This window comes from Podarcis melisellensis, assembly GCF_964234715.1.
Source record: "Podarcis melisellensis genome assembly, chromosome: 11".
NCBI classification, from domain to species: Eukaryota; Metazoa; Chordata; class Lepidosauria; order Squamata; family Lacertidae; genus Podarcis; species Podarcis melisellensis.
Window position 1 is genome coordinate 8,460,980 of NC_138543.1, and position 20,573 is coordinate 8,481,552.

The following is a 20,573-nucleotide window of genomic DNA, read 5'->3' on the forward strand; positions in this document are numbered from 1 at the left end:
TATGCTCTTATCAACTCAGCAGATCCCTTGCAACAGATCACCTTCAGGTCTCTGCATCTCTAATCACCTCCTGCTTTTTCCTAAATTCGATCTCATACATCCTATCAAAACTAATGAAGAGTGATTGACACGGAGCAGACCTGTCTGCTAAAAAAACAAACACAGAGCACAATACATTATTATTATTATTATTTTACAAAATTAAGTCTCATTTCAGTGGATATTTAAGCATCTGTTTAAGTCATCCATTGAAATCAAAACACTCAACTTTCTCTCTGGACAGTGCCCTCTCTTTGGAACAGGAGGTGTCCTTCCCTTGGCATACAAAAGTAGCATATAAATCCAGTGCCTCAGCAAAGAGACCTGACTCCAACATAGATTTAGGCATGCTTAAGCCCATTGATTTCAAGTCTGTATTGGGTCTTAGGTCAGAAGAGACTTGGATAAACTTTGCCAATAAAACAACTTGTGTGCCGGCACACAAAGTAGATATGATAGTATGTTTCTCAATGTAAAAAGGTATAATCAAAAGAAGGTGGTAAAGCTGAACATGAGTTTAATCCACCCCTCCATTATATAAATCTACGATGTACCTGAATTCAGTGAAAAGGCTGAATTCACTATGTACCACCTGAGAGTCTCTGCTAAACCTGTTTTACCAGCAAACCTGTTCTATCAGATAATTAGATTTTAAATATCCAGTTGTTTTAGCATTTCCTAATTTTTTTAGATGGGATTTTGCAATAAAATGCAGTGTTGTATTATTCGTAAGGCACTTGTTAAATGGGGAGGTTGTCAGCATTTGGGGGCAATATGGAACCCAAGGACATAATCTCAATGGGATGGGCAAGAATTTAGAAATGCAACTCATATCGATGAAGCAAGCAATATACCTCGGACCATGAATTCACAATCTACCCCAAGATGCACAGGGGTAGTGAAGCTGTTGTGGGCACATTAAAGCTGGCATCCTAGTGGACATGGTTTTAGCAGGTCACAGAAAGGTCAGCTTTGAAGGAAAAATCCATATGAAATATAAACATGGCATTGTGAAAACCAGACAAATCTCCCATAGCTTCATCCAGCCAGCACTAATCTAGGCATCAGCTTTGGAGCATAATCTAAACAAAAGGATCAGTCAGTTCAGACATCTGGAAGTTGTCATATTTTGGAGTCTCTTAACAGTTGAGCACATAACCAAAGGATCCAGTTGCACTTTCAAACCTGCTGGTCAAATATACTAGAAGGAATAAACAGAAAAGTACCATAATCTCTGATGCCACCAAACACAACGTTCAGTGATAGTAGGTATCAAGGGAGAGGACGCATAAGGGTGAGACTGGTAGGGTCTGTTTTTCACGAGGCTCTGTGGGCAAATCCATGAGACAGAAGACCACTCCATGGAAAGAGAGAAGTCAACCAAGCAGATATTATGTAATTAAATAAGCTCCAGAATCAGATAATAACCAGCTGCTATAACCATCTAAAACTTTAAGTCCCCAGAACTTGTTGGACTACAACTCTCATAATCTCCAAGCAAGCTTAGCCCAATGGTCAGGGATGATGGGATTTGTAGTCCAACAACATCCAGGGACTCAAGGTTGATGGAACAAAGCTTTAAAAGAGGCTGCAATCCTAGCTGCACTTACCTGAGAGCAAGACCCAGTGAATGCAATACAACTTACTTCTGAGTAGACAGGATTAGAGTTACAGCGTAGATCTCACAATGGAACCTGATCCTCAAAATCATGGCGTGATTGGAAACATGCTGCAGGCTCACATTATCCCTCCTACCCTTTGACACCCGTGGATGCCCTCCTCTACTTTTCAGGTTTTCACTAACCATAGTTTGCCCTGTCATCCAAAATAGCAAACTACCATCTTTGGATTGCCTTGCCTCCAAAGAACAGAAGCACAGTTTGTAATCCCATTTCAAACCATGTTTGGAAACCATGAATTGGAGGCAAGGCAAAGTATGAAGAAAATTGAAACAGGTTAGAGAAAACCAGGAAGTGCTGGTGGGAGGAAACAAGCTAACAGAATGTTCTGGAACTACAAACTATGGTTTGGAGGAGTAGCTTCATGGCATCTGTCCTAGGCAAATAACTGCTCTGTAACTGCAGAGAACTCAAGGATAGAACCACTTCTTCAGTCCTTATCAAAATGTCTACGGATGTTTGTATGCGAGTATCTAATCTGTAGCAAACAGTGCAATTCAAAAATGTCTCTCTCAACCTTTTTCTGCAAACATTCTTTGGAACGCAAGAATCAAACCCAGCAGCAGAGAAAGTAGAGGTCAAGGCAATGTTACTTTTCTGTCTCGTAATCAACTATGCATACATTACAGGAAAAGGACATCAGTACCTGGATCTGCATTACCCAGTCTGTTCCAGAAATTAACCACAGAACATTAGACACTGAAAACAAAAGCGGGATAACTTGTTCAGTTTAAATGATAGCCAGCATATCATCTTGCAGTTTAACTCCCATTGTTAACTCCTTTCCTGTAACAGAAGCTCAGAGTGGTAAAGTAACTGATCCATTAAAATCACCACCAGAAAACGCAGGCTGGTGCCAATGCAAGTAAACATAAGAACATAAGAGCTCTGCTAGATCACACCAAAGGCCCATCTCATACAGACATTGTCCAACCAGAAGGTCGGCAGTTCGAATCCCCGCAACGAGGTGAGCTCCCATTGCTCTGTCCCTGCTCCTGGCAACCTAGCAGTTCAAAAGCACGCCAAAAAGTGCAAGTAGATAAATAGGCACCGCTCTGGCGAGAAGGTAAATAATGTTTCTGTGCGCTGCTCTGGTCTGGGTGTTCTGTTGCGCCAGAAGCGGCTTAGTCCTGCTGGCCACATGACCCGGAAAAACTATCTGCGGACAAACGCCGGCTCCCTTGGCCAGTAAAGCGAGATGGGCGCCGCAATCCTAGAGTCGTCTGCAACTGGCCTTAATTGTCAGGGGTCCTTTACCTTTATAAGTGTTATATTCTAATTTGTAATATGTATTTCTGTTTTTTTGCATTCGTATTTTCTATTTTTATAAGGCTGATTAATATTCTACAGCCTTTTAAATGTGTTTGTAGGAGGGGGCATTATTGTTTTGTTGTCTTTGTTTTCACCATTTACTGGTGTTTTTATCTTGTATTTTTATCTTGTCAGCTGCCCTGAGATCTTGTGATGAAGGACGGTATGTAAATCAAATAAAATGTCTTTACCAGGCTAAAGATACCCAATTCCCTCAACCGTTCCTCATAAGGCTGGGTTTCCAAAGGGCAAAGTCCTGTTCTTGATCTCATGCTGTACTTTCAAAATGCAGCCTAAAGTCTGGGAGAATCCCCTGCTCCCCTCTCCATCTCCAGGACTACGGCTGGGCAGGAGGATGGGGGATTCCACAAAAAGCGAAAACAAGGCCTTGTCTCATTTTGGCTCCACACGTCCTGGAGGACACCTTGCACTTTGGAGCCAAACTGAGAGGCAGAGGCTTGCTGCACGATCAAGCAGCACACACAAGGAAATCCCAGGCTGTCTTTGAACCATGGTAGTCATTCTCCCTGCTTCCTCTGCCACAACTGCATGTTTACTGAGAATTCAGAGGACCATCATGTCTTCCTGACGCTATCTGAGCACACACTGAGTCAAGAGAAATTATGAAACCCAGTTTCTTTGTATTCTCAAGGGCTAGAAGTACCTGACAAGGGTGTGTAACTGTTCTGTTGTGGACCAAACATTAAGGTGAACTGAGATTATTCAGGGGTCTTTTGAGTTGGTGTGATATCTGTATCTCCCCCTGACTCAGATAACGGCCTTCACAAAGCCTTGAGTCACTCTGTTCTGAATTTTCTGTCCAATAAAACTCTATGTTTCCAGTATACCTCCATGTTTCTCAATGTCCAAGGACACTGAAGATATGCAAAATGTTGCCTGTGGAGAACTGAAGAGCTTTGGGTTGTTCCTTTTGTTAAACAAAAATAAAAATCTTCCACTGATCTGCTTTACGTTAAAAACTTCATTTGCTCTGCTTTGAAATAAAAAAATATATATTGCAGAGCTCCTCAGGCCTATTGGAGACCTGTAAAATCCTATCAGGGGACACACAGAAAAACTCATGTGAAGCTGCAAAGTTTTAAAACAAGTTCAATTAGGAATACACACCACTCTGCCCCCTTAATTACAACGACCCCTATGCCTTTGCCATCAAGGATTAAGGTGGAAAACAAATCCCCTTTAATTTCCCCACAAAAAGCCCCCGTACCAATTTATCTGCAATTTGGCAGACATGACCTACTCTGGAGAGACTCCTGTGACTGTAAATTTCATCCACTTTAGCCAAAAGGAAGAAAATGAGGAAGGGAGAATCTGAGAGTTTGATTTTGTACAGAGCGGCTCATAACTTGGAACACAAATCAACATGGGCCTTCACATCTCCCAGAAAGCCATAACTCTACACATGGGCCAAGGCTTTATTTTTCTGACAGTGCTCGCCAAGCCTTGATACCTCCTTTTTTTGCTGCCCATTGCAGCCATTTTGTGCTGGCACCCGCAGCACTTTTATCAGTACTGGGACCTCATTTTTTATCCAAAACACCACCAGTGGGAACAGTGGAAAGATCAGTGATCAGTTCCTAAAAATGATGCTTATCATCTAACCCAGGGGTCAGCAAACTTTTTCAGCAGGGGGCCGGTGCACTGTCCTTCAGACCTTGTGGAGGGCCGGATTATATTTTTTTGGGGGGAAATGAACTAATTCCTATGCCCCACAAACAACCCAGAGGTGCATTTTAAAGCACACATTCTTCTCATGTAAAAACACCAGGCAGGCCCCACAAATAACCCAGAGATGCATTTTATATAAAAGGACACATTCTACTCATTTAAATAACACACTGATTCCCAGACCGTCCGCAGGCCGGATTTAGAAGGCGATTGGGTCAGATCTGGCCCCTGGGCTTTAGTTTGCCTTCCCATAGCCTAACCCTAATTGCTTTACTTTCACATCTTGCCCCGAAATCACCTCTCCAGGACCAGCTCCACCTCACTTTCCTCTGCCAGAGCTCCTGGATCTCTTCTCACATGCCTTTCCTTGCAAGCCAAAACTGCTTTCCTTTTCCCAACCCAGACAGCCTGAACATCTCTTATCATCCAAGTCTTCTACCCTGGTCAAACTGTAAAATATACCCCCTCCTCTCCTGCAGTATACTGATCTCCATTTGCCTATACTCTGCATATTCCTGTATACCTGCACTGGTAATTTAGAAGGCACCAGCGAGAGAAGCTGATGCAGAAGTACGCAGAAGCAGCTGACAGGTCAGCTGCTTTATACCAAAAAGGGAGTTGACTTCTCAGTCATTAAGACGGTTCAGTAACTTGTGTAACACCGGTCCTGAAAGACCTACATTGGCTCCCGGTATGTTTCTGAGAACAATTCAAAGTGTTGGTGCTGACCTTTAAAGCCCTAAATGGCCTCAGCCCAGTATACCTGAAGGAGCGCCTCCACCCCAATCATTCAACCTGGACCTGGGCTTTCTGGCGGTTCCTCACTGGGAGAAGCGAAGTTACAGGGAACCAGGCAGAGGGCCTTCTCAGTTGTGGCACCCTCCCTGTGGAACACCCTCTCTTCAGATGTCAAGGAAATAAACTATCTGACTTTTAGAAGACATCCGAAGGCAGCCCTGTTTAGGGAGGTTTTTAATGTTTGATGTTTTATTGTGTTTTTACTATTCTGCTGGGAGCTGCCCAGAGTGGATGGATTATTATTATACTTATGATTATTTTGCTGTTTTGCTCATTTGGAAGTTTATTTTGCAGGAATCATTTTTGCCATGATACACCTTGTGGTCGCTCTCATTTTGGGGGAGCTCCCAGAGTGGCTGGGGAAACGCAGCCAGATGGGTGGGGTATAAATAATGAATTATTATTATTATTATTATTATTATTATTATTATTATGTGTAGTAGAGGTGCCACTGATCACACTGGAAACACCCAAGGGCTTGATGCTTGACATCCCGTGAAATTTTACTTCCACATCATCTATGAACAGCTTTAATAAGCTATGCTCTTGTAAACCAGGGTTATTACCCTATTAGATTATGAAGAATGCTCTCTGGCAACACAATGTACCGTTTCCATACATACATAATTATATTTGTATGCTGCCTTTCCACCCATGCTCAAGGCGGCTTACAACATGAAAAAAAGACATAACTGAAACATAACAAAAGTAGTCATAAGCAATAAATATAAATATCAAAATATATGCAACCAAACTGAACAATTCCCACATCAATTACCAGATGTAAAATAAAGATACCAACAGCAGCAACCCCCTCCAACAGCAAAAAACAACAACACACCAAACAACACCCTAGTCCAAGAGTCCGCTTCGCAGCCTCAGCTTTTGTAGCTGGAGTCAGTCCGGGCCCCTCCCTCCCAGGCCAGGTGGGAAAAGGCCTGCAAGGCAGGGAGCAGGTCTTCCAGGACTCACAGCCAAGAGGGCATTGTATCAAATCTGATACCTGAACATGCAATCAAACCCAGTAAATTAATTGAAATATTTGTGTAAAAATTCCTGTTGCAACTGGAAGTTGGCAACGCTTAGGAAATAAATACCACAGTCTTCTCCACTCTTAGAGCCAAGTTTGCCATCATCCCTGCATTGTGTAAGAGTGTGAAGAAAACCAAATGGGTAAGCTACAAAATGCTATAACCAACATGGTGCCCTCTGTATATTGAGACTCCCAATTCCCATAAGCCTCAGCTAGCATGGCCAATAGTCAGTAATAACTTGAGTTTTAGTCTGTTAAGATCTGGAGGGTACCACGTTAGCTATCCTTGGTACAAATGAATCTGTTGTCGTAAGTTAGCAATAAAGTTAATTATATGCACATATCTGCTTGAATGTTAGCACAGCTAATTCATATAAAAGAAGACCCAAAATATTCCATTCGCAATAGAATAATAAAATATGCCATACCTTTCTGAAATCGAAGAGCACCTATCAGTTCTAAGCCACTTCCATACTTCATGTCAAGGTCAGGTACTCAAGAATCATTTGGACAAATGGTTAGCAGCCAATGATAGAAGAACAACATAAAGTATTCCCTTAGTCTTTGCCCTACTAACAGCTCTAATATAATCTTACCTAGATGCATCTAAAACTGGTACAAGTTCACTGTGGAGCACAAATGTGCACAGAATCTCATCCATCCCTCTTTCACGCATCCCGCTAAGCTCCCAACTCCAACCTCCCTTAATGTTGCAATTGCTAAGCTGCCCAATGCTTAAGTGTATGGCACCAGTTTCTCATTTTTATTTATTAAACCTTTGTATTGCCCACCCATCACCATTGATTTTTTCTTAGAAGCCATTCTAGATCAGTAGTGGGGAACTGTTCCCTTCCTCCCTGGACAGCTTTATCACACTTCTTTTTCTGTAGCTACAGGGCAAACTCTTATGCAATGCCAAAGACAAAACACACAAAAAGAGGGTGTTCATTTGCATGTGCTGATTGATATGTATAGCTGCAAAACTAGAAAAAAATCACTATAATTTAAATATTACTTCTCGCCATAATGAGAAAGACTGTGACCAGGGGATTTCTGTGCTAGCTCAGTGATACTGACAGGCAACTTCAAGGTCTCTGACCTTCCTTCTTAGAGTTTTTATATTTTAAAAGCATTTGGACTGGACAGCCCTTTAAATAGAGGACTGTCCTTCAATAGCACTTTAAATTAGAGAACAGTCCCCTTTAAAGTAGGGCAAGTTACCACCCGTTATTGGACACCGACACAAATGTATTGTTTCTGATCACAGGTGACAATCTTTTATCCAGCATTTTGAGATAGTCATTTGAGCACCTAAAGAGTCGATACATTTTAATAGGCAATTCCCAATATCATACAGGTGGATCCAAATATCATACAGTGGTACCTCGGGATGCGAATGGGATCCGTTCTGGAGCCCCATTTAAATCCTGAATAGAACGTAAGACGTGTCTGCGGGTCGCGTTTTGCCACTTCCGCGCATGATGTCATTTTGAGCGTCTGCGCATGCGCAAGCGGTGAAACCCGGAAGTAATGCGCTCCATTACTTCCGGGTTGCCGCAGAGCGTAACTTGAAAATGCTCAACCTGAAGAACATTCAACCCGAGGTATGACTGTATGTTGGATTCGGACAGGGCTGAGGAGGCCTGTGGCCCTCCAGATCTTACTGAACTCACAATTCTCATCAGCCCTATGCAGCATGGTCACTATTAAGGGATGATGGGAGTTGTAGTTCACCAACATCTGGAGAGCCAAATGTCCCTTCCCCATGGAAGAGGAGCTACAAAGTGTGGCAGCGACATTGCAATCCTCTGCATGTTTACTTAAAAGGAGACCCTCCTGCTGTGTCCAGTGGGGATCACTCCCTAGCAGGTGTTTACGATTGCAGCCGGACCTAAATGCAAACTTGGAAGATATAGGGAGGAAATGAAATATTTGGAGTGGCAGCATTAAGACCAAGAAAAGGGTACCTATCCAAGACACTGCCAAGAAGTGATTCAGGAGAAAGACACTCAGTACCAGTAGGTTTACAGAAGTCCAAGTGTGTTGGCGCAAACTGGAAAGTAAGAAAAGGACATTACAAGAATGATTTTGAGAACTGCTTCGTTTTGGTCTCCAATTTCCCCGCCTCCTTTTTTCTTCTGAGAACTTGCCCACCAGGTGGGTCTTTGCAACCCTTATATAAATATTTCAACTCTAATAGCTTTAAACAGACTTCACTTTGGAGTCTGGATGATCTTAAAACTCATTCAAACTTTATTCTCACAATGAAGTTTGAATTAGGATTTTGCAAGTTTATATTTCACTTGCAGTAGGCTTCAAGGGCATGGTATCTTCTGACACTGCCTTCCCTAGTATTCCAACAGACATTACATGAAACAGACTGGTCTCTAATATAAATACTGACAATTTCTTGAGAGGCAATAATTTTCAAAAAGCTTTAACAACAAAAAATAAAGTGTCTTTGTTGCCAACGGCCAGGGACATCTATTTTAAGTCATTTGAAGTATTCACCTTATTTGGCCAATATTGTTCAGCATATTCAAACTTTCAACCATGAAAAGAGAGAAGAGGAAAATAAGCTGCTACTCTGAATGTACTCTCTCCAGTTTAGAGGTCAGCAACTGCTGGCCCTCACAAAAGAAAGAGATGAGGTGGGAAGAGAGGAGAGATGAAGCTGTGGTAATCGGACGTAACAGGGAAGACTGGTAAAGGTAAAGGTAAAGGTAAAGGGACCCCTGACCATTAGGTTCAGTCGTGGCCGACTCTGGGGTTGCGGCGCTCATCTCGTTTTATTGGCCAAGGGAGCTGGCGTACAGCTTCCGGGTCATGTGGCCAGCATGACTAAGCTGCTTCTGGCGAGCCAGAGCAGCGCACGGAAACGCCGTTTACCTTCCCGCCGGAGCGGTACCTATTTATCTACTTGCACTTTGATGTGCTTTCGAACTGCTAGGTTGGCAGGAGCAGGGACCGAGCAATGGGAGCTTACCCCGTTGCGGGGATTCAAACCGCCAACCTTCTGATCGGCAAGTTCTAGGCTCTGTGGTTTAACCCACAGTGCCACCCGCGTCCCTGGAAGACTGGTAGGGCAAAGGAATTATGAAATTGTCCCCACTGCCCTGGCTTCTCAGACTCTAGCCTGGTTCCCATATCATGGTAAGTCAGCTATGGCTTACAGGTATGGCACAAACCTGCCTCACTCTTCCCTAATTCCTTTAGATCAGCACGGTTCGGCAGCTAATCCTAGGTCTGGCTCAGCGTGATGTCAAAACCCAGGATTGTGGTTAAGCTCTTTCCTCTTTAAACACAATCCGTAGTCAAGAATAGACTTTAAGGATACAGATAGGTAGCCGTGTTGGTCTGCCATAGTCAAAACAAAATAAAAAAATTCCTTCCAGTAGCACCTTAAAGACCAACTAAGTTAGTTCTTGGTATGAGCTTTCGTGTGCATGCACACTTCTTCAGATACACAGAAGAAGTGTGCATGCACACGAAACCTCATACCAAGAACTAACTTAGTTGGTCTTTAAGGTGCTACTGGAAGGAATTTTTTTATTTTGTTTAGACTTTAAGGAGTAAGAGTTTATCCACAATCCCAGATTCAGACGACGTGCTAAGACAGACCTTGGCTTAGCTGCCACTCTTTGCCGAGCTAGAAGAACCAGGGAGGAGGAAAAGTGGCCAAAATCTTTGCCCCAGAAGCCAACTGAACCATTATGTTCAAACATGGCCCCTTTCTCACTCCGACGAAACCAACTGCTGACCAGTCTTAAAGAAAGTGGCTCAAGGACAGCAATCTAAACCACCTGAAGCAAAATTCTCTGCACACTCCTTTGGGAAACCAATGAGAATTTCTTCAGAGTTAACACGCACAGGATGGGACTATTAATGTGAACAGTCCCCTAAGTTTCAGAGACGCTAGCGTGTCTTTGAGGAGGGAAGTCCTACTCCTTCTACGCAAGGTCATGCTCTACATGCTTGGAACAATTAATGTACACAACCTCACACAATTATTGAATCAGAATCCCTACTTCACCCAACAGCAGGAATTTTTAAAAGGTGATGGAAGTCCATCCTATTGGTGACCCCATGAATACAGCACTCTTTTGTTAAGGTCTAACCAAGACTCTCAGAGACGAGTGCGGCAAGCTATACAGAAGCAAAGGGGAAAGAAGCAGAGGTTATGCTTCCTCTTTTCAGACTTCTGGCGCTATGTGCAAAGGAGTAACTTGTCCTTTCTCCCTTGATGAAATAATCTGGGGCCATGAATCTCGCCATGTGGAGAAGCTAGAGTTCCTCCCACCCTTTGTATGGTGCACACAATTAAACCATGTGCACTGTTGTCTCCTGCCAATTTCCGCCATCTTGTAATGTGTGAAATCATCCTAAGTCAGGCATGGCCAAACATGGCCCTCCAGCTGTTTGGGGACTACAATTCCCATCATCCCTGACCACTGGTCCTGTTAGCTAGGGATGATGGGAGTTGTAGTCCCAAAACAGCTGGAGGGCCATGCCTGTCCTAAGTGATTCTCAATACAGTAAGCCCACAATTTACGTCGGGGGTTATGTTCCGCTGATATAAAGCCTAACGCCAAACTACACATAGTCAAAACCCAGTGCTTTTTTCTAAAAAAAATGTTTAGGGGGTACTCTCATTTTCCTACACATATTGAAATACTGCCCCTCAGTAAGGCCAAACTTAGATTCACAAAATGTTTAGGGGTATGGGTACCCCCAGAAAAAAAGGATTGTCGGAACCCATTGGGTTCAATGGCAGATGGGATTGCCAATATCATTTTCCTGGAACCTCATCCTCCCACCCCTTATTTTATTTTTTTAATTTGCCACATGCATAAAGCTGAATGCGCACAAGTTATACGCGCATAAATTGTGGGCTTACGGTATTCAGCTTTAGTCCAATCCTACTACAGTACTGTGTAGAAAACAGACAGCTTTATTTGAAGCACAAATCCTCATTCTTTTATTTAGATACCAACATTATCTTCCTTCATATTACATGATAATTAACCACACTCTAGGCAGGGGCCATTGAGAGCATATCCAAAACAAGTTATAGGGTAGCTTGTACAGAAGGGGGCGGGCTTGGAAAAGACAGTAGCCCCCATGATCCATTGTAATGGATTGCTTTGAAGTCATTTTTCCACCGGTAAAGTAATTTTTAGCCTCCCAATTCCTCCTCCTGACCTGTCCCATAATTTGCCCAACCTGCCCTTTATTTTGCCCGACCAAAGGTGGCAGCCCTACAGCCACCCCAGTTCCCCATTTCTGACTTACACAATGAACGAACCAGATTTTTCAAGCTAGTGTCTCCCACTCTGTTTTTCATTTGGTACTCTCTTCTGTTTATACTTTTACCCATGGAAATATGCAACTGCTACTCATCTAGTTTATTTGCATATCAGTCCTGTTCATGGCCATAATATTTATATAGTACTCGTTACTGAGGACAATGCCACCAGGCCTTTTGCTGTTGCTGCCTATGGCTCAGTGGGATAAAAGGAACGAGAGCCAATTTAAAAAGCTAAAGTGCCTGCTTGTTTTAATTAACCCTCCTAGAAACATATGAACGTCCAAATTTAGAGTTCCAGTTTTTATATTGGGTGTCATTTTGAGATTTAATAAACTGCATAAAATGTAGTGCTTAAGTGTATTAGATAACAAAAAATAAAAATAAAAAATGTTGAGGTCAACTTCATTTAGCTTTGATAGTAGAAAGCCAGGATGGGTTGTGGAGAGATTCTTCCCTCAGTAACATAAAAGGAAGTCAGAACAGTGGCAAACCAAGCAATTACTTTATATCATATTTTTCCTTTTTCTCCCAAGAGTAATATTTATATTATGCATTCAATCACAGAGGAATTGTCACTGCAGTAATCAGGAGGTTGCAGGCATTAAACTGTCAGGAGAAGTAGGTGGTAAGAGATGGGACCATCAATCATGGAGGATAGATTACGTGTGTCAGCCAAGACAAGACGACTTCAGACCTAAATCCACGCGCATTCTTGTAAGCCCAATTGCAGTCAACTAGATTTATGAACATGCAAATGAGTTCAGGCCCACAGCCTAAAATAGCTGGAAACAGAATTTTTCAACATTTGGTCAAAAGTTGTGGATATTCACGTGCTGCAAATGGAGAACTGAATGAACTGACTGTATAGGCTCTGCTGAAGGACTCCCAATGAAAAACAGAGACTTAAAAAGCTGATTAAGAGCCCCATTTTGAACAGCCTCTGAAGGCATAGACTTACACATTGCAACACCTAAGTGTTCCACCACATCAGACTGTCAAGTGCAGTATCTTGTTCCTCACAGTGGCCAACCAAATGCTTCTGGAATATTCCAAGGAGGGCATGAAGACAATAACCCTCAGGAAGCCTGAGATGACCCTTGGGGCAGTTTTCCCCTCTATCCACCCTTCCCTGTGCCCTGAAGCGAGTGAAGCACAGCAAACCTATGCCATCAACTCCTAAAGAGACTATCAGCTGGCCTGAGAGAATTGTCGCTTGGCATCTTACGCCATTTATTTGTTTTGCTATTTTAAATCTTTTAACTGCCTTAGCTGCCTTGGCAGAAAGGTGGTATAAAAATAAAATAAGTACATGAAATAAATACAATAGTATTCATTGATAGATCCATCCTTCATTCATCTGTCTAAACGGCTTTCATAGCTAACAGCCTCCTCGCCATGTTCATTTATGAAATTCGCTGCCATTATTTAGCCTGCGTTATGTAAAGCAATACTTCACTTTGTCTGCTCTTATCTTCTGCCAGTCAGTTTCATTGGATGAACGCATGTATTATGAGAGAAGGAAAGAAACTTCTCTTTATCACTTGCTTCACGCCATGTCCAATTTCATAACCCTATACCATACCCCCATATTAGCCACTCTTTTCCTCAACTGAAAATCTCCAAGTATTGTAGTTTCCCCTCAAAGGGATGGTGCCCCGATCATTTTTATAGCCATTTTCTGCTTTTTTCTCTAACTGTATGATATCCTTTTGGGGTTGTGGCAACCAGAACAGCACAGAATATTCCAACACATTTGGCCACATCATAGGTTTGTACAAGGACATTCCAATATTGACAGTTTTGTTTCTGATCCCTTCGCTAGTGATCTCCTAAATGGAATTTGCCTTTTTCACAGTCGCAGCTCACAGGGTTGACATCCTTGGAGAGCTATTCCTATTAATCTATTTGCTGGTTGACTACTTCAAGTTCAGACCCCATCAGCATATATGCCAATATATATGCTGTGTCGAGATTATTTGCCTCGAGGTGAATCAGTTTACACTTACTTATATTGAACTGTTTTTGGCATTTTACAGCCTATTCACCAAGTTTGGAGGGATTGTTTTGGAGCCCTTCATAGTCTGCTTGGGCTTTCACCACCCTGAATAATTTGGTGTCGCCTGCAACCTTGGACACCTCCATACTCATCCTTATCTCTAGATAATATCCGAAAAAGTTAAAAGCACCAGTTGCAACAGAGATTATTTGGGAAGTCATTTCTCGTGTTCACAGAGCTCCCAAATGTTATGTCCATTATGTCTCCAACCCCTTTAAACATACAGGCCCAGTAAGATCCCCCCCCCCATGTGTTTGCCAAAATGGATGAGCTGTAGCTCGGTGGTACAATACAGGCTTGGCAAGCAAAACAGTCAATCCTTGAGAAAGAGTCCTTTCTGAAATCCTGGAGAGTCACTACGGGGGGAAATTGACAATACTCAAGTCGGCGGACCAATGGTCTTAGCCAGGCTTCCTCAACCTCGGTGCTCCAGATGTTTTGACACTACAATTCCCATCATCCCTGACCACTGGTCCTGCTAGCCAGGGATCATGGGAGTTGTAGGCCAAAAACATCTGGAGGGCCGAGGTTGAGGAAGCCTGGTCTTAGCTTCCTATGTCCCAGAGTGTTCATGCATTCTGTCCACATAAACATGCGCTTGGCCAAACTTGGCCCTCCAGCTGTTTTGGGACTACAATTCCCATCATCCCTGACCACTGGTCCTGTTAGCTAGGGATGATGGGAGTCGTAGTCCCAAAACGGCTGGAGGGCCACGTTTGGCCATGCCTGGTAAGACAACTTTATTCACTACCTGCCCTCATATACCACGGATTGTGTTGGTTATAGGATATTGAAGCAACTAGGAAGTCCTAAATGTTGTATTGTGGTGTAGCGGTTTAGAGCGTCAGGCTAGGATCTAGGAGGACAAGGTTCAAATCCCCACTCGGCCATGAAGCTCACTGGGTGACCATGAGCCAGCCACTGCCTCTCAGCCTAACCACCTCACAGGACTGTTGTGGGATTGAATGAGGAGGGGGGGAACCCTTGAACTCCTTAGAGAGAAAGGGTGGGATATAAATGCAATAAATTAATGTCCTTTCCCACAAGTAAGTGGTTCACAATCACATTAAGGTTTCCTTTTCAATTAAAAACTTGATGTAGCCCCCCCCCCCCCATTGTCATCAGGACCACAGCATACGGGGAAGGGAGCTTTAAGTGAAAGTTGCCTCCTTGTGTGGTGATCAATGTAAGAAAAAAAGCTCTCATTGGCATCAATGAGATCCGCAATGCTAAATGTGGGAGGGGAAAACATTTTCCACTGATATTGTGGCTGGGAAGGCAAGATTTGAGCCTCTTGCTCCATGGACTGCATTCCTGAGGTAAATTCCTATAAACACAGCAGCGTTTTAGTTTTAGATATCCCATTACAATTGCTAATCACTTTGTTAGTGTAATGTGTAGTTAGGTCCCGAGTTATTATTTCTAGAACTAACTATAGTCACCGTACATGTCTTACAGGCCCTGCAGATAACATTACATGAACATACAAATAAAATTTCTTTATGCTTGAAATTCCATAAGCATTAAGGTTTGTTTTCTAAAGGCTCTTAGGTTGTTCCTGCTAAAGACAGCAGTATGTTTGGCACTGGAATCGATAAAACAGGATTGGGGTATATGTTGCCCTCCATATCTTGCTGGACCCATCGTCTCTAACCATTGGGCATGCTAGCTGGGGCAGATGAGATATGGAGTCCAGCAATATCTCGAGGGCCACCTCTGTTGTAAAAGGACACTTCATTTCTCATCTCCTCATTCTTCATGAAGCAAGTGGGAAGAATTAACGGACTCAATCATTGTTTTCTGAACATGAATATAGCCATGGTTATTCTAAAGGCCACCACATTACCAAATGTAAACCAGAAACTCCTTCACCAATCATTTTAGTTGTATTAGTATTAAATACCAGGCCTGCCACAGGGCATCTACTCACCAAACTAGACCTATTTTACCCAAAGCAGGGCTGCATTCTCGCTCAAGACAAACCTGTTTCTGAATAAACTGCTTAGTCTATAGACTTTCTTCCCAACATGTTTTCTTTAAAAGAAAAAATGTTATTCACACCAAATACCTAGGTTTTGGGTACCTCTGAGGAAAGCATCCCTTTTTTAAAAAACCAAACAAAAAACAGCAATGAATAAGGGCATCAGTGAATAAGGGCATCCAAAACACTAACCAATCCATTTATCAAATGCCACTCAGGAAAATCTGATAAATTACACATACACAGACACACATTTTCCACATTGTTCAAAAAGCAGATGTTCAACAACTAACATTAAAAAGTATTTCTGGTTTAAAAAAAACAAACCATTGCCTTTAAAAACAACAACCCCCCCTTAACTTTCCCCCCTCCCCGCACCGGAGATCAGTAATCTCCTTTGCAAACATTCCAACCTAGTTCCAGTCTGTGCTTCACTTTTCCATTTTTTTTTACCTTGAGACAAATGTTTTTCCCCCTCAAAGCTGAAAGCTGTCCAAAAAAACAGGACCACACACAAGCACAGCCCTACCGAGCTGTGCTGATCACGTTCCTCCTGTTCCTGCTGCTGCTAAGGACACACACACACACACACACAAAATGGCGGAGGGGGTGGGCTGCTTTCCAGACAGACTTTCCTTTCATGCACTTGAGAGGAAAGAAATAGTCAACTCACACAACCAGCCCCCTGCCCTAACACCATGATCTCCTCCTCGCAGGACACACAGGCAGAGACAGAAGGAGATTGTTGCAGACTTGTGGGGTACCCAGCGAGTCTCCCTTCTCTGTCTCTCCTTTTTTACCACACACTGTAGCCCCCGCTCCCCCCTCCATTTGCACCTCCCAAAACATCACCCTCCAGAATAGATTACAACTTGTGTACAGTCCATCTGGCCTGCAGCCAGCATGGGCCGAACAATGAACTATTCCCCCCTTGATGAGAGGAAGAAACCCACACACCCCTCACTCCAAAATATAAACTTCAATTTCAGCATGGGGGAAAAAGCAATAAGGCTACGGATCAAACCTTACCTTCCACCCAGAGCTCCTCCACATTGGTTTCGAGATTGGCTGCTCTTAATCCCACAGCAAAAGCCCCGAATATCAGAAGGCCAACCACCAAAAATTTCCCACAGTTTTTCTGAATGTAACAGCCCAGTTTAAATAACAGTCTCTGAAACTTTGCTCTTAGCCACAGTGGTGATTTTCTTCCAGTAGCCTTTCCCTGTAAGGAAAGGAAAGGTTTTGTCAATGAAGGGCCTGTGGAAAATCACACACACACACACAAACAAACAAACTCTGTGGTGAATTATTGCCAATAAAGAACATAATATACCCACACAAAACAATAAGCTTTTTTTTTCAAGCATCACAATGTGACAGTAACTTGACAGGCCAAGGTATTAGGCAGTCACCTCTACAAAATATTTCCACACACACATATACATATACACAGTTGCTAAAGTACAGAACAAAATACATTGTGAGGTGGGGTTTCTTTTTTATTTTTAGCTGATAACTACCCTGTTCATAAATCAGTTCAGACTGTTGGATTACATCACAACTGCAAATGTATAAATGTACACACTCCCTTATCCAAAGCAGCCTAGTCCCTTGCCTTCTCCCTAAAAAAGCCACTCGATTAATAATAATAATAATAATAATAATAATAATAATAATAATAAGTCGGTAAAGCGGAGATGGAGCATGTGATTTTCAGCAGACCTGTCAAGGGGTGGGGGCTGGGGAGAGAGAAAGAACATTTTCCTGTCCTGTCCTGAGGGGCTTTATGGGGTGCGTGGCAAGAGGAGCCTACTTTTAATCACAAATTGTTGCCATCATTCATTCCTTGCCTTCCCCCACTTCGTAGTAAACTCTCGGCCCACGTGGTCCACAGCGCCCTTAACATCACAAGCTAATACTGTAAGAGTTATTCATTTCCATACGGTTTGGAGACGCTGTGTGATCTGAATTAGGAAGCAGAGCAGCCATCTGTAAAGTTACGACAATATTTGTGGACGGAAGAGGGCAGCCACATGGATTTCTTGCTCCCACCCCCACCAAAAAGCCTTCAAAAAAACAAATAATAATAATAATAATAATGATCTGCTCACTGAAATGAAACGATCGGGCCGGGAGGATGCTGCTCACTTTGAACTCCCCGCCCCCCCCCTCGCCTTCGGTAATCCCTGCAAAATTCCCTTTTCCAGAATCGCGAGTCTCAAGGCGAAGCGAGAGAGCGTGCGCGCAATCTTTGACCAGAACCGGGGAGATTTAAGGTAGCAATTTGTTTACAACTTTCACTCTGCTCTCTTGACGCTGGAGGTGAAGCACGACATTCGGTGAGATTTCTTTGCTATGGAAACTTAACCCGGTGAATAAAAGCAAAGCCTGTGTGTGTGTGTGTAAAGGGGGCTTGGGGGGTGTTAGGTAGGAATGTAAAGTATTGGAATTGATTTTTTTTCTTCTCTGAAACTTTTGCAGAGCTTGGACAGAAAATTAAATCCGAAGGGAAGAAAAGGAAAGAAAGAGAAAGAGGGGGGGACCCAGAGATCACCAAGGAGGATGGGAGGGAAACAGAGAAACCATCCCGGGTAACTTTAATTAGAGATGTGCAAAGCACAAACACAGACCCCAGGAAAAAGTGGCTTCGAGGCGGGAGGGGAAAAACAGGACTCTCACTCTCACTCTCTCTGCCACTAAGGAGCCGCGGACACCCACACACCCCCTCGCACACATGCATAACTAACATTCTCCCAGCGTTTTATTGGCGACTCTTCCCTTTCAAGCACCACCACCCCTTTCGGAGAAAAGGAAATTCCGGCGAGGAAGCCCCAGCTCGGGGAAGCACCTTAGCTATCTGCTCCAAGGCGAAGCCTGCATCACAGTAGCTCGGCCGCTGCAGATATTCCGGATCGGGAGGCGCGGCGCGTCTGTTCCCGCCGGTCCTCCTCCGCCTCCTGCTGCCGCTTCTCCCCGGCTGATCCGGCTCTCTGCCGCCGCCGCCTCCATCGCCGCTGCTGTTCTCCGGCTCGGAGGCATTAACAGCTGAGGCCATGTTGCCGCCGCGCAGCCGGGGCTGCCGCCGCCGCCGCTGCTGTTGTTCTGGCGACCCAGGGGCTGCGTCCCGCGCGGTTCCCCCCAGCGCGCTGCTGCTGCTGCTCCGGGGCGATCCAGCGGGACCGGGGGTGGGCTGGCTCGGGGGCGACGCTCTGCTGCTGCTGCTGACAGACCACTTTTTCATACCGCGTTGGCTGCTGCTGCTGCTGAAGTTGCTGCCCTAGCTGCTCCCGGCGAGTCAGACCCCGAGCCTTCCATTGCAACATTTCGCGAGGATCCGGAGGTCGCCGCCGCCGCCGCGTCCCACATCCAGTGTGCGAGGGTGAGCGGGGCCAGGCGCTCTCGGCGGGCTCGCCTTCCCCCCGCCTCGTCCTCTCGGGCTGCGGTCGCTCTCCAGGCTCCTCACCGTCCGGCCGCGGGAAGAAAAGCCAGACTCCCCCCTCCGGTCTCCTTTTCCTCGCCGAAGCAGAAGGGGGCTTGAAGCGAGCCTTGATCTCAGCGCTGGTGGCGGCGGCGGCGGCGGTGCTGCTGCTGCTGCTGCTGCGGCTTCTCCTCCGTCTCGGTGGGCTGTATCATTCTGTCTGGGTGCAGCAGCGCTGTCTCTTAAGATCTCCCCGGGCTCCCCGTCTCCTCGAGATGCGTGTGTCTCTCGCTCTTTCTTCCTCTGCGTGTATGCAGCAGCAGGCAACAGCTCCCTTGCTTCAATAGCTGAGATGAAGGAGGGGAGGAGGAGGAGGAGGAGGGGGGAGAAGGCACTCTCTCCATTTGGATAAAGAGGAGGAGGAGGAGGGGTGAAAGGGAGAGGGGAGAGCGCGGGGAGGGGGGGCCGAGAGAGAGAACTGAAATCCCGCCCCTGGGGCTGTCAGATGGCTTGGGTTTCTGGCCTGCGATTGGCTCGACGAGGGCAGAAATTACTCAGCAAACATGACTATTATTAGCTGCTTAGCAACAGCTCACCAAAGTAGAGAGACCACCCAGGCAGGCGAGCCTTGTGTGTGTGCATCTCCAACTTCAGGGGAGCCGTAAAGAGAGCCAGTCTTCTTTGCATGCAATACTTCCATTAAGGAATGCTTCTCTTTTTTTCCTCTCTCTCTCGCTCACTCCACTCATTTCTCTCCCTCTCTCTCCCCCTTCCTCCTTTTTTCTTTTCACGAAAGTGTGTGTGTTAAGCAGAAGGAAAGACCGTGGAAGGCGGCGGCGGAGGGGGGTTTAAGGGGGGGGGGAGCTTTTTAAAAAACTAACATACTGTACTGAATTTCCTTACGATCGACCTACTAAAATAAATCTCGGTTTATTTACCCCCCCCCCCTAAGAGGAAAGCGGGACCGTGCGGGTGGGGGGCAGTGCGGAGAGAGAAAAAGGAGGCAGAGAGACTTTAGCGATACCCGAAGCCTTTAAAAGAAAATCCCTTTAGAGACACTTTGGCCTCAAGCTGCAGCGAATACTGGGAGGTCCAAGATGAATTCCTAGACTTGCACAAATAATGACAGGGGTGGACACTGCGGTGCGCAGAGCCAGATATTTCTCTCTCCTCCTCTTTTTTTTTGTGAACCTAAAAGAGAAGCCTGCGTTCCTTACAAGAAAACAGGCAGCTGTATTAAGAAAAAGACCACAATGAAACC

The 20,573-nt window shown here is 44.5% G+C and overlaps 1 protein-coding gene across 3 annotated transcripts in view; it reads right to left on the reverse strand.

Annotated features, from left to right (window-relative positions):
- The window catches only part of PTCH1 (patched 1), a 107,088-nt gene that overhangs the window by 75,865 nt on the left and 10,650 nt on the right, over positions 1 to 20,573 (reverse strand). The window contains exons 1-2 of one of the 3 annotated variants that reach the window (XM_081930376.1): positions 18,743 to 19,730; positions 16,924 to 17,116 (exon numbers count right to left, since the gene is read on the reverse strand). In XM_081930376.1, coding sequence (XP_081786502.1) covers positions 16,924 to 17,116; positions 18,743 to 19,135 — 586 coding nt within the window. In that variant the 5' untranslated portion in view covers positions 19,136 to 19,730. Of the gene's footprint in view, positions 1 to 16,347; positions 16,369 to 16,923; positions 17,117 to 18,742; positions 19,731 to 20,573 lie in introns of those variants that run through there. The other 2 variants (XM_081930377.1, XM_081930378.1) reach the window with 2 other exon arrangements.